Source organism: Papilio polytes, unplaced genomic scaffold (genome assembly GCF_000836215.1).
Source record: "Papilio polytes unplaced genomic scaffold, Ppol_1.0 DF824303.1, whole genome shotgun sequence".
NCBI classification, from domain to species: Eukaryota; Metazoa; Arthropoda; class Insecta; order Lepidoptera; family Papilionidae; genus Papilio; species Papilio polytes.
Genome location: NW_013524901.1, coordinates 2,851,196 through 2,864,682, shown reverse-complemented (window position 1 = coordinate 2,864,682; position 13,487 = coordinate 2,851,196). Strand labels below are relative to the sequence as shown.

Below are 13,487 nucleotides of genomic sequence, written 5' to 3'. Positions count from 1 at the left end.
GGGATAGAGAAATCTGGAAACTTGAATAAATCTAGAGAGGGTCGGAACTGAACTGAAAATATTTTTTAATTGCCACAATCTTAAAACTGGTTATACTTGTAACACAATTCAAAACTATCTCTCTGGCTTAAAGGCCCAATAGCCAGGCCATAAATCTTTCAAAAAATAAATTCTGTCAAAACTTCAAATTCAAATTCAGTCAAAACAATTTTTGTGGAATTCATAACAAACAACAAGGTTATGTTTTCGTACAGTACAAGATTATTGGAAATACTTCAACATTAATATGAGCCCAAAAAGGAAAAAGACAAAAGTAAGTGGCAATGAAGAAGGAAAACTTAAAGTTGTAAGTGAAAAGAACGTTGAGGATCAAAATATGCCATCAAATTCAAAAAACTGTTTGACGGAAGAAGAACTACGAGCATTGAAAAGAAAAAACTTCGTAAAAGCCTGTGAACAAGTATCATATAAGGAGTATTACGATTATGGAAAAAGATTTAAGTTAGTATATCTACCGCAATGTATAAATGGAAGCGATTGCAATCATCAAAATAATAAAAATACTGTAAGTATTCTTAACTTAACCACTTCAGAATTTCGTCTAATAATCTGTATTTTGATATTAATCAAAGCATTTCCATTCATAACATGAAAAAAATGTTTTAAATTTACAGCCGAACATAAATCAGATACCATCATACGGAGAGGAATCATTTCAAATAGAAATCAAATCGGGCACATGGTCAGAAGCATTAGAAGTCTGCTTTATATGTCTTACATCTAATCAATATTTATCAGCAAATATTCTGAAAAACATTGTGGAAATAATGCTGGTAAATCTTTTACTTGTATTTAAACAACATACATTTGCCAAAGCCTGTGTTTATGGTTCTTATTTAACAATAAACCTTGAATCAATCTGATGTTAACTCTGTACTATTTTTTTTCAGAATGCCCATGAAGATCCAGATGAAGATTACACAGTGGCATATTTATTAGAAAAATGTCAAGATGTTCTTTCACAACAGTTTAGTATTCATCCACCATGCTTAATGAAGACCATAAGAAAATGTTACAATGATTTCCTAACATCCTCTATGGATAGAAAAGAGAATACATTCACAAATAGAGATAAATATGAATATAATAAAGGAATTGTTAAATATTGCATGAATAGATTGGAATATGAACTAAGTTCAGAGAGTATTGATGAACCTTTGATAAATGAATATGAAATAACTCCCGAAGAAATGAAAGACAGTGTTAAAGGCTTACATTGGCAAAAACAAAAACTTGAATTATATGAAACTTTGAATAGACAAGACAGAATTAATAGACTCATGGCTGTATTAGAAAGTATTATCGAATTGTTGCAGCTTGATTTAGTAATATGGCATTCTAGGTAAGGAAATATAGTAATACATAAACATCATTTGTTAAATTAATAAGTTAGTGGCAACTTCTAATTAGATTTTTTGTTTATTGAAATTAAAAATCTGTCTTTGTATGTAGAAGATTCTTATCAATGATAATTTTTTTTTATTAATTCTAGGTACAGTAATAACACAGGGTGTCACATAATGAGATCACACAGACCACTAATGGCTTTTGTTTTATGGTCTGACAATATTTTATTCACTGGAGCTGTGAATAATAATTGTAGACAAATCTTAAGGATATTTTCTTATATGGTACACCTTTCATATCCCGAAGAACACATAAGGATTATGACTGTTAGTATTTTAACGTTTTTAAATGTTAATTAATTAATTGGTATTACAATTTTCAATTATTATTTTATTTTAGATGTGGCTTAATTCAATCATACAAACTTTTTACATTTGCGAAAATAATTCAAATAGTGACTATCCTAATACTGGCAAATATTGCAATGCATTTGCAAAGGAGTTTTATAAAATTATTTCAGGTAAGTTCTATACTCATTTGAATATATTTTTTATGGACCATCTATCCTTCATGATTTTAATAGACATTTAACATAGTCAGATATTGCTATGCTATTTTATAAGGAGTGAAAAATATTTACTATGTGTGATATTTACAAAAAAGTAATAAATACTGTATATAGAACCTTAACACACTTATAATATTATTTAATTATAATATAAAGCTGTTTACTTACATTTCAGGACTTCCTCATGACTCAGTACTCAAAATACTACAAAATGTACAACCAACTTACATGCAAAATATTCTCGGGACTATACATTTACAGTCAACAATACCTACAGCAAAAGAAAACATTATAGAAATTCTGATTGAATTTTTAGGAAATTCACAATGGGAAAAATACCCAACAAGCAATGTCGACTTGGGAATATTTTTAGACAATAAATTAAAAATAAGAAAAGTGAAAAGCATGTCACATTACTTATCAAAAATATTACACAAGATGCATAAAGAAAATCTTCCAGTCTCTGACAGTTCCAATCCATATCCCAAATTCAATCCAAACCTTGTAAAAGACCCTCATGGAATACCTCAAAATTATGTAGTGTTTGCATTATATATTACACTAAATGCTTATCTAGATGCATATAGTGTACAAAATGTTCAAAATGTATTGGATTGCCTAAATGATGGTCTAACTAAAGGCAGTATTGATAAGAGTGAACCATCTTCTGAATTTTGTACATATAATGTAACTGTACCTTTCATAAAACAGTATCGTTCTATATATACATTAATGAAAGAACTTATAATTATGTTTCAAAAACTGAAAAATAATAATACACTTCCCAACACTTTTAAAGTGTTTGAGAAAATAGATTTTCTGGCAACATTAATAAATTTTTCATAAGATTTGTGAAAATTTTCTGTTTTATTTCTATCTAATTAAGTGTCTTATGTTACAAATTAATATAAACAGTTACATTATGATGCTCATATTTTATTACTCCCATTTTAAGATACATGGACTGTTGAAAAAGTTATTTTGCTTATCTAAAAAAACCTGTCCTTATCTCACTAAAGCAAAACATTTACCATAATTCAAATAAATCAACCATTTGTAACTTCAGTAATAGATCACTTCCTGTATTATATTACATCTTAACATATCTGCATAAAAATAAAATACCATTATCATTGACTCTATTTTTTATTAAATAATCATAAAACATTAATATAAATGATGCTAGTACAAAGGCATGTAATGCCCTCTTGCTTTTTTACTTCTCTTAGCTTTTTCTATATCAACATTTGGATATTCAGCTTTCAACTTTTCCATATCCATGTTTGGGAAACGTTTTAGTAATTGTTGCACATGATTGAAGTCTCTATTACGGGCTTTTCTTGCTATATTGTACTGTTTTTCTTTATAAAGTCTATAAAATTTCTTGACAGCAAAACTGTTTATATAGCCATGTTCTAAGTAAGGCCTGACCCACCTGCTATTCATAAATTGAGGTATATAGTACTCTTGTTTATTGTATTTTTCTGGTAGACCAAATATGTTGATCACATCTTCTACTGGCCGTTCGCCAGTTTCACCAGTTTCTAGCTTATAGTATGCAACATTGCGTTCTCTGATAACTGTCTCAATGTTACTCATTGACTCTTGAACCTTATCAATTCGTTCAGGGTTAGGAAACAATCGTGTTTGCTCATTACATTCATGCTCCATAGTGTAAAGCATATTTCGCTCCTTAAGTAGTACGTACCATAGTTTATGCAAATCCACATTCGACTTTATTCTTAATTCATCCAATTTCCAAGATCTGCCCACTCTTATATTTGTCTCACTCCAATTTTTCTTAGTATCAAAAAATTCCATCAAATCATTGTTAGGTCGGGTGGTGTGAATAGTTCTAGCTGGAAGTGACAAGGCAGCGAATGTTACGTTTCTTGATTGGTAATATAAAGCAGAGGCATGTCTACAAACACTTTTAATTATAGAAAAGTTCATTTTAAATAAGTTTACTTTTATCCAATACACATAACACAACCTAACCTATAATTAAATGTCAAAATTATTCTAAATGTCAGTTATACATCAAAAGAAGACCCTTCAAAAACATTACTATTAGATTAAAGCGAGATTTTTTTGGTAAAAATGAAACTATTCGCTATTGAATGCTTTACTTAGATCTTATTTCGATAAAACTAAAATTACTTAATAAAACTACAAAAACACGAAAATATATTTAGTTTTTATCTGTGGCGCAGTCAAAATCAGCGGATGACGAACACAACAGAGTCTGTCTGCCTGTCGAGTTTTGTTTGGGAATGTTTTTGCAGCTAAACAGTGAATAGTTAATGATAATACTATTATACTCTAATTTAAATTAAAAGTACTACAGTGAAAGTGTTTGTTGAAAAAGTGTGTTTTAAGTGTGATCTGTTTTATAAGTCGTCGATGTAACCGAATCTGAGGAGTCATTAGAAGGTAACAGTGCTATTTGTTGCTACTATTTTTGTTTTGAATGAAACTGGTGTTCTAACTATGCTCGGTATTCTAGGCGACTTTAACGTCTATTATTTATTTATACGTCATTCTTTCAAATGACTTACTTTGTAAAAAAATATTTCGAAATTTATTTTACTTTGTCGGAACTACTTTGGTGGTAAAACATAACCCCAAAGTTTATTATTATGTACCTTACTTACATTGAAACAGTGATCTTAGTCATTTTAATATTTTTTCTTAAAATGGTTTTTTTTTAACATAAACATGTTACAATAGTTTTCGTAAATTCGTAGTTTCTTTTTTAATTGAATTGATATTTATTTTTTGATGTTTCAATTTATTTTTTAAAACATACCCACATAAATGTATCATCAACAGCCTTTACCCATTGTTGGATAATAACCTTCCACTGTTTGCTTCTATGCCTTCCAAATTCAAAAATATCTGTAAGGTAGATAAGAAATGTGTTTTGGCTAATTTTATTTTAAAGTAACCAATGGTAAAATATAAACGGATATCTGAATTCAAAAAAGTGTTTTGAAATTTGCTTTGTTTAGAAACATAAAAAACTTGTTAATTGTTAAATATAGTAACTTAACAGGTTTATTTGCTCTACTGCTAGACCTGTTGGAATTTGTAGCTTCATTGTAATAATATAAGGTAGGCTGGAAGTTACATTGGTAGTACAGATGAAGCTTGGACCACCATTAGTTCTTAACTAGTAATACAGTATGAAATTGTGCAATTTTAGCGCGTACCATCTTTCGACCAAATCTAATGGCAAAAGTAAAGAGAGTAATATTGTGTACTAAATGACTAGACAGTAAACTAAATAAACAAGATAGTATGTACTCTTAACAACAAACAATGAATAGATTGTCTATAAGTTGTAGAAAAGTATTATTTACTAACTTTTTTGTTTGGTCTTTGTCCACACTTTGTTTACACCGTTACTAAGTTAAACAGTGTAAAGAATATTTATTATTTTACACACAATATATGTATGTAAATATATTGAAAGTATATAAAAATTAATTCTTGTGTATTAAACTCATATTATGGGGAATGTGAAAAAAAGGTTGAATTACATCCCATTTTACATTGAATACACTTAAATAAATATAAACTTTTTATTAATATTATTTTCTCTATATGCATTTGTTATATAAGTTTAGTGTTTACGTTAATACAAGATTACGAGATAATTTAGAACTCGACGCCTTTGTTTTATAGGTGCACGTTTAAATCACGTGATTCACGTATTCGTCATTCGAAATCATGTATGACGAGACATCTCAACGTTACCGTGAAATTCCATTGCCAGTTACACTTGTTAACATTGCTATCTCTGTTTTTCTGAAAGGAATGAATGGGATGCCAATGTTTTATACAAGTGTTACGAAAATTGAAATCACAACTGGACAGGAAACTGTCGACTGTTTAGTGTCGACGATGGGCTATTAAAATTTTTATAAAGTACCGTCTTTGATCCTGACTACAATGTCAAATCGAATATCGCACAGTTAAAGATTGGATCATAAAATAACATTTTACAACTCAACACACACAACTCCACCACGGAAATATAATGCTGAGAAGTTTGTGGCGATAATTGGTTCTTTTATTTTTCGACTTTGTAAAGGAATATTATTTAAAATATTTAGAAGGCAATCTTACTTACTAATATTATAAATGTGATAGTTACGATGAATGGATAGATGTTAGCGTTTGTAGCCTAAACGGCTGAACGGATCTCCATGAAATTTGGCACAGGTTTAGAAGATAGTCTGGATGAACACATTCGATCGAATGTTGTTTCTGTGTATTTTACTTGAGACGTGAGAGTTTACATAAGTTTGATATAAGATAGGACTGGCTGTGAATATTAATTCCCATGCTATAATCACATCGGAGGGCGATGTATTGACACGTTGATTAAATCAGCCGAGCTTTGTTCATACAAGTACGTGCTTTGTATTGCACGCTCGTTGCACACTCCCCCTTGTAGCACGACGAATGTATTTGATTTTGCTGTCTTTAATATGTAACTCTCTCATGCATTGCATTATTATTTTTATGACCCCTATGGTAAGCTCGTCTAACAAAATTGACACTACAGAATAGTTGGGTGGTCACTTAGCGGTCCTTTAGCTCCTAATGCGGGAGTTAGCGGTAATATTAATGACATTAAAATGTTCACTTTCTTATGAAGTTCTCAGTCCTCTCATTGATTAATCATAAATTAATTAATTAGGTAATCATTTTGTGCCTAATTATCGAGCTTTTGCTATTGAATTTTCTTACGTATTTTGCTTTGCCGTAGTAATTTACAATTGATGATGTACACTCAAAGCAATCAGTTGACAGTAAATTAATTAGTTACCTGAATGTTGAGGCGACGGCTTTCACTTTTTGTTAATTATTTATCAGATAACTCTGGAGCCGTCGCGTTCCTTCTCTGTATTACGTGTTTATAATTAACTCGTCTTAATATCATGATACATGCGGCGAGTTTGTTACTTCTTTAGAGAATTATGAAAACTTAATATAACATTTACATATACATAAGATATCAATATAAATATCCGTGTAGAAGACGACGAATTGCACTTCAGGATGACCTTTTAGGTGTATCCGATAGTAATTTCTTAGAGACAGATAAACAAACTAAAAGTAAACGAATGGTGCTTACAATGAAAGAAATCTGTAATTGAATAAAACATTACTTTAAAAATATTCCAATAATTACGGCAATAAGCTGCGAATATGACCAAGAAAAATATTCCAAGAATGTTTGAAATGTAAATTCCACAGACGTACAATAAGAAAGACTTAAACAGAAAACCATTAACTTAAGCGTATTCTGTGAATCTTGAGTGACGTTTTTCAAAGGGTCGAAGATCAAAGCTATCGAAGCGAATAAATAAGATGTACCTCTATTCCTTCCGTCATTGTTAAGGGGCTACTTTCTATTCGATTGATATAAGGAATTCAATTTCGAATTAAACATTATTTTTGCTCATATTGCACTAGTTCTCTTCTCCACATTTTTAAAATTAAGTCAACTTCTATTAATACATATTCCATATGTTGTTCTCCAGTTTTTACGTGTTTCAAATTATGTAGAATTTGGTAGTTAAATCTATGAAATTAGTTATAGTATTCATGTTAAAAAGATAACGACATAATTCTTAAACTGGGAGGAACCCAATTTTTACCCCGGAACAGCAGCAAACATTATTTTCGCTGTTCCGGCGCGCGCCACCGGCTGTAGTAGCTTTCCGCCTCGGCGACACCGTAACGCCGTAACGTTTCCCTGGCAATATTTCAGGGCGGAAAGAGGGTCAATTGTCTATCCCGTGAGCCTGTGATTAAGCCATCAGTGCCAAATTATCCGCGTAATGTCTCTCGCTCCAGTAACACGAGCAATTTCGTGTCGCTTTCTGGTCGCCCACGTTAAGTGTCACAATTTGCATGTTCCACGGCGCCAGGTGTTACGTCGACGGTATCCAGATAAGTTAGGACTTTTAATAAAAACGTGTCTCGCTAAACATTATTGTTTCTTTTTGCAAATTTATTTTGATGTAGGTATGTGATTTAAATATCTGATTAAAACATATATCAAAAGCAATGTTTGTTAATTTCCTCGTCCTTTGCTGAACGTGGCCAAGATGAACGTTTTAATTGTTGTGCGCGAGGTTCATTCCGGGTGCCGGGCTGGTCGGGGAGGTCGCACGTTATCTGAGCCGGCTGTCGGGCGCACACGGCCTACAATGGACTCGTTTGTTTCCGAGCCGTGTAATATTGTTCGTAATTTAAAATATTGGGCGTGTCGGCACGAGTGGAGAGCGGCTTGTTTCGCAGCTAAATTGTGAATCCGAGGTGTATTGTTGCGTTGATTAGATCAGGAGCGCTTTGTTCCGAGCTGAATGGCCGGATCCGCTCGGCTATCGTCTGTCGTTTGCACGCGACCCGCTACCGAGCTTGCGGTTACATCTCTCACCTTGTTTGTTAAAAAACGTATGTGTTGTGGTTAGATTTGTATAATTGTTTCACTGGACATATATCTATGTACGACTGTAAAGTTGTGAACTTATATTACTCTTGTTTAATAAAAATATCGAAACCTGAAGAGCAAAGGCCTTACTCTTAAGGTTGCAGTATATTTTATTATTTAATTTATGACGATTCCATTTCACCAGCCAATATTATATTCTATTCTTATTCTTATTCTTAGTTTCTACTTTCTACATTTACTTTTTTATTTAAACACAATCGCAATATTTTTTCATATAGTTTTAACATTAACATTATTACATTATTTCTTTAATGTGTATGGAAAATCCATTTGAAAGTATTCGTAAAATATAAACCAAATTTAACTCTTACTAACATCGGATAAATAATTCCTTATACTTTTGACCTCTCGACTAGTGATATTAATTTAACAAAAATTGGTTGTAAGCGAAATAAACGAAAAAAGGGCCATTTCTTGTAAAAAAGAGTACGTATCCATTGTTGTCATTTCAGCTGTACAGTATTTCTCGTAGGTTATACGAATTTAACAAAAAACTCGAGAAAATAAGGAGCACCATTGAAAGAAGTCGCACAATACGCTAATGGCTTATGTTTGCGATGACTGTCCTTCCCCGCCAATAGGCTCTATTATTATGGCCCGACTCCAGTGCGCTGAATTGACTAAATGTTTTGTGCTCTCTGAAAAGATTCGAGATGACGGGGAAATTGTTGAGAAAATTGATCACTTCCACTGGAATAACTTGGATTTATTATTTCTGAGGATCGTTTTTTGCAGAGGTCAGTAGTTACATTGTAACCACACGTATTGTCTGCTTCTTAGATTCCCGGATTATATTTTACATACATACATATTTTTAATATGGTTTGTGGAGTGCTGCAGATAATTATAATGCCAGATAGAGTCTTATGACAGATGTGATTAAGTATTATGAACAACTACATAAACACACTTATTATTTGATTCATGCATTTTAATGATGTAAATATTTCACGATGTATCAAGCGACAATATCACTGCTTATAAATGTTTTCTTAATCAAAGTAAGTGGAAAAAAGCTCTTGTTTGTACCACCCGGATTTCAGTTTAAAGTTTCCAGATTTGGTGAGAGACCAATCAACCACTCTGTTCCCATGACTTGTGCGATGTAAAAAATATATTGCGTCATGGCCAGTTCGAAGAAGCTACTACATAGCTTTTTTATTTTTTAATTATACCGAATTGTAAATTTACAAGATGCTACGCCGCGGTAACAGGCCTGGCATATTTATATGCTGCCATATAAAATAAACGGTGCCGCTAGTCGTGAACAATTTTATACCGAGACCTCTAAAGGCATCTCGAGTATGCAGTTACGTATAGGTAGGTAAGCTTCGAATAAATTATCTCGAACATTCCATCGTACCGTTGCAATATAGTAGTAACGTTGGAAATCGGTCATTTACTGGTATTGAAGACTTTAATTAAGAGTCATATTACCAATATATCTGATATCACAATTAAAATAAATTTATTCGTATTTGAATGAATGCTTAGTTAATCTCTCCAATCTAACCTGCAATTGTAGTCCATAGTATGAAAACTACAATAAATTCCTTGTATAAAGGTTAATATGCCTATAGTTAATTAGCAGTAAACTAAAATAGTTTTTATCACGATTTAATGGCTTTTCGATCTGTTCCATGTAATACGAGTCTTAGGGCCTGTCCCACCAAATTGTAAATTGATAACAATCCAACGTGTAAAACATGTGATGGAAATATCGGATTTTTTTACCTTATCTGACGGTGAAGTCATTTTTAAGCTACATATCTGATCTTTTATCAACCAGTGGTGGGACAGGCCCTTACACTCTAATAATTAAGAGGTAAAAGTTAGATGGCCATATTTTACAGTAAATTTTTTGCAAGTAGAGCAAAAGAATTCCAAAAACATCCTTTTCTCCTCATTCTCGATTTTCCGTCCTTTTGTAGATGTCCCGAGCGTATTTGGACATAGAGTTTTTTCGACCTTTATAATACGTATGTGAAAGGGCTAGAATAATTTACCTAAGTCCTTTTAATTCTGTTTCGGTATAACGTGGAGGTTAAGGATTTGCCTACATTATTAAGATCGCTTTTCCATTAGATATCGGAAATAAAGGACGAAGAAGAACAAAGGATAATCTTAGGCAAAAGCACCCTTATTGTGTTACAATAATATTGGATGATTTTTTATTGATCGACAGTGTGTTCTCGGGTTTAGTAATAATACGCTACACACTCCAATTAAATTACACGCATGATGAATTTCAAATATGAATTTATATGTACATAAATATTGTATTATGCCTCCGAGAAATGCTTATTAGAGGAAAAATTACCGAGACTGTACATATTTTGAAAAGAGTAAATTTAATAATATTTACTTATTAAGTATATACTATTTTCACGATTTGCTCATAAAGGGGTACCGATCAAATCATTACCATCTTCTACCTTATCCTACTACTATAGTTTAGGTTTTCGACCTCGAGATCATCGTATCATCTGTGAAAAATATTAAATTAAATAGAGTAAACTTCAAATAGAAACATCGTAAAGCAAAAAAAGGATCTGATGGGTGGCATTATTTATCTCCTTACGGGGTTTTAAATCTTCTTAAAATCGAACCCATTTGTGGTTTAGGAATTTCGTCAATATTCTATGTCTATTAGGTCATTTGCTGATGTAGTGCATATACAATGTGATAGGCGTTTCCAATATTTAACTTATGATAGGTGACAGTGACAAACGAGCACCTAGCATCCATATACAGCATATCATACGAATTTGGGTCATGAGGTATTGGCAACGTAGATATACAGTTATTACTTCGTCTATACGTATAATAAATTTGTAGTGTCTGTTTGTAATGTTAAAAGAAAAAATCTAGATTTCGCAAAGATGATATATTTGCGTTACTAATAAAATAAAATCGCATTTAATTTTTTTTGTCTGTCTGTCCACAAGCCACGTTTGTCCCGGAAAACTCGGAAACGGCTCGGCCGATTTGGACCGGACTTTTACTCGAGGGTACTGGCGGGCATATAATAGGCTACTTTTTAATCTTAATATTGCGTGGACGAAGACGCGGGCAACAGCTGGTCTAAGAATATATGCTTCGAAGGTATTTTATTTCGCTTTATAGACAATGTTCATGTATACATTTTTAGTTTACAGTTGACATTTTCCATATCAGGACCACAGACTACAGTTTGTAGTTGCAATTTAAAACACTTAGACAAACAATCAGAGTATGACTTTCTTATATTTGTGTTATCTGTAATAAAAGGTAATTTTACAAAATAAACAAAAATTAACTCATCTAATATTAAAAACGAGGAAAAAATACAAAACAAGGCCTTAAAGTAAGTATTCCTTTCCGTGAGCATAAAATTCCCTTAATTGATTTAAAAGGCTCTCACAACGCCGAGGGCGGGCTAGCTGTTGTTTTAAAAATGTTCATAATAACCGACGAGGATCTCACTTAACAATTAGTTAACAAAATGAAAGGCCGAGTTCTCAAGCTTTGTAAGAACACTACTGATTTACCTTTAAATATATTGTAAATATTTAAAATGTGTAATGTGTTATTTAAAACTTTTAGAAGTGGGTTTATGAAAGGGGAAAATTTTGTATGCTCCGTTCATACATTGATTCGACGTTTAAGTGATTGTAAAGTGGAATAAGCGAACACATGGTGTGGAGAGCTGTTCAGAGAGATTATTGCTCGACGGTGAATTTATGTACGCAAAGCTTGGGCTTTTTTTACCGCCCTATCTAACACCAAGCGCTCTTTATTAAAAACGAATTTATGCTTTAATTTCGTGCGTGTTTTGATGTTTAATGATTTTTATCGGATGTGTTTGTGCCATTTTGGAATTCTTCTGTTGGTATTACTGGGATATCATATACGGAATGTTTTTTTTTTATTTAAAAATGGGCATTTATACGTTATACGTAGGTAAGTCAGTAGTTACTAAGTAAATACTTTGGTGGGTGAACAGAGCGTAAAATTATTAAGCAGATAATTTTATAGTTTAAGCTCGTGGCCGCGTATTATTACTGGCTGGAAAAGATATTTTCTCAAAAGAAAATATTAACTTTGTGCGGTGTACAACATTTCGCAATTTGAGCTTTGTGAAATCTTAGCTATTGTTCCCTACTTTGTTGCTTCACTTTGATTCTATAATTTAATCGAGAAACGCTTTTAGCAAACTTTTAAATAGGGACTTTAACAAGTTAAATTTGTTAAGTGACTTTAAATGAAATATTGTTATTAAAACTATTTTTGACTTTCAGTGAGTTACTTATTTTACGACAATTTCAAACCAATTTCTCTTCACAATATATAAACTTATCCAAGTCTGTTATCTTAGGTACATAGGTTAGGTAAAATGAGATTCTCGTTACAAACTTTGAGTAGTCAAAATTTTTTCTAAATAAATTGGGGACACAGGTTCTACGTAACTTGACCTTTCTTCGTGAAATTTAAAGCGTAAGTTTGCTATCGTATATCGCTAATCGCAAATATTTGTACATTTGATTTATCACGAGCGATTCATTGCGAGTGGGCAGCGTGCTAGTCCGTTTGTCGATCAATCAAGGGGCGGACGAAGGCACGACAGGCCATTAGGCAGTGCTGCCGGCTCAGGTGGCGCTGCCATCCGACGTCACTGCGCGACTCCACTACGTCTCTGTCTTGGTGACGAGAATAACTCTTAACTAGAGTGCTTTATGGTAACAATTCACATGAAAGAAAACTGTGGAGTGGAGATAGTACTGTTAACGATTTTCGTAACTACAACAGTTGTGAAAAGAGTTTATTCATTTGAACTTCAATCCCTTCATTTTAGTACTATTCATTACCAAGTTTCTAACTGGATTTAGAATGTTTTTTCTAAATTTAATGAATCATTGTTTGTAAACATTAATGGAAAACGATGAACGCGGGTTACGTTACACACCAGCGTTGTGACACCCAGTCTGTCGGCACTCGTCG

At 32.4% G+C, this 13,487-nt stretch overlaps 3 protein-coding genes across 4 annotated transcripts in view; 2 read left to right on the top strand and 1 right to left on the bottom strand.

Annotated features, from left to right (window-relative positions):
• The first annotated feature begins 158 nt into the window (after window positions 1–158).
• On the top strand, window positions 159–2,833 carry LOC106101301. Its single transcript, XM_013280480.1, has 6 exons — window positions 159–565; window positions 675–833; window positions 951–1,402; window positions 1,553–1,733; window positions 1,807–1,927; window positions 2,151–2,833. Exons 1-6 carry the CDS (start codon window positions 287–289, stop codon window positions 2,819–2,821), a joined length of 1,863 nt encoding a protein of 620 aa, XP_013135934.1. The 5' UTR covers window positions 159–286; the 3' UTR covers window positions 2,822–2,833.
• A 269-nt stretch (window positions 2,834–3,102) lies between these two features.
• LOC106101311 (39S ribosomal protein L47, mitochondrial) lies at window positions 3,103–3,999 on the bottom strand. The gene has a single exon (XM_013280491.1). It carries the CDS (start codon window positions 3,926–3,928, stop codon window positions 3,158–3,160), a length of 771 nt encoding a protein of 256 aa, XP_013135945.1. The 5' UTR covers window positions 3,929–3,999; the 3' UTR covers window positions 3,103–3,157.
• A 191-nt stretch (window positions 4,000–4,190) lies between these two features.
• LOC106101281 (bifunctional heparan sulfate N-deacetylase/N-sulfotransferase) overlaps window positions 4,191–13,487 on the top strand; it is a 105,210-nt gene continuing 95,913 nt past the window's right edge. For both annotated transcript variants that reach the window (XM_013280467.1, XM_013280450.1), the window contains exon 1: window positions 4,191–4,408. The gene's annotated coding sequence lies outside the window, so the exon portion shown is untranslated. The remainder of the gene's footprint in view (window positions 4,409–13,487) is intronic.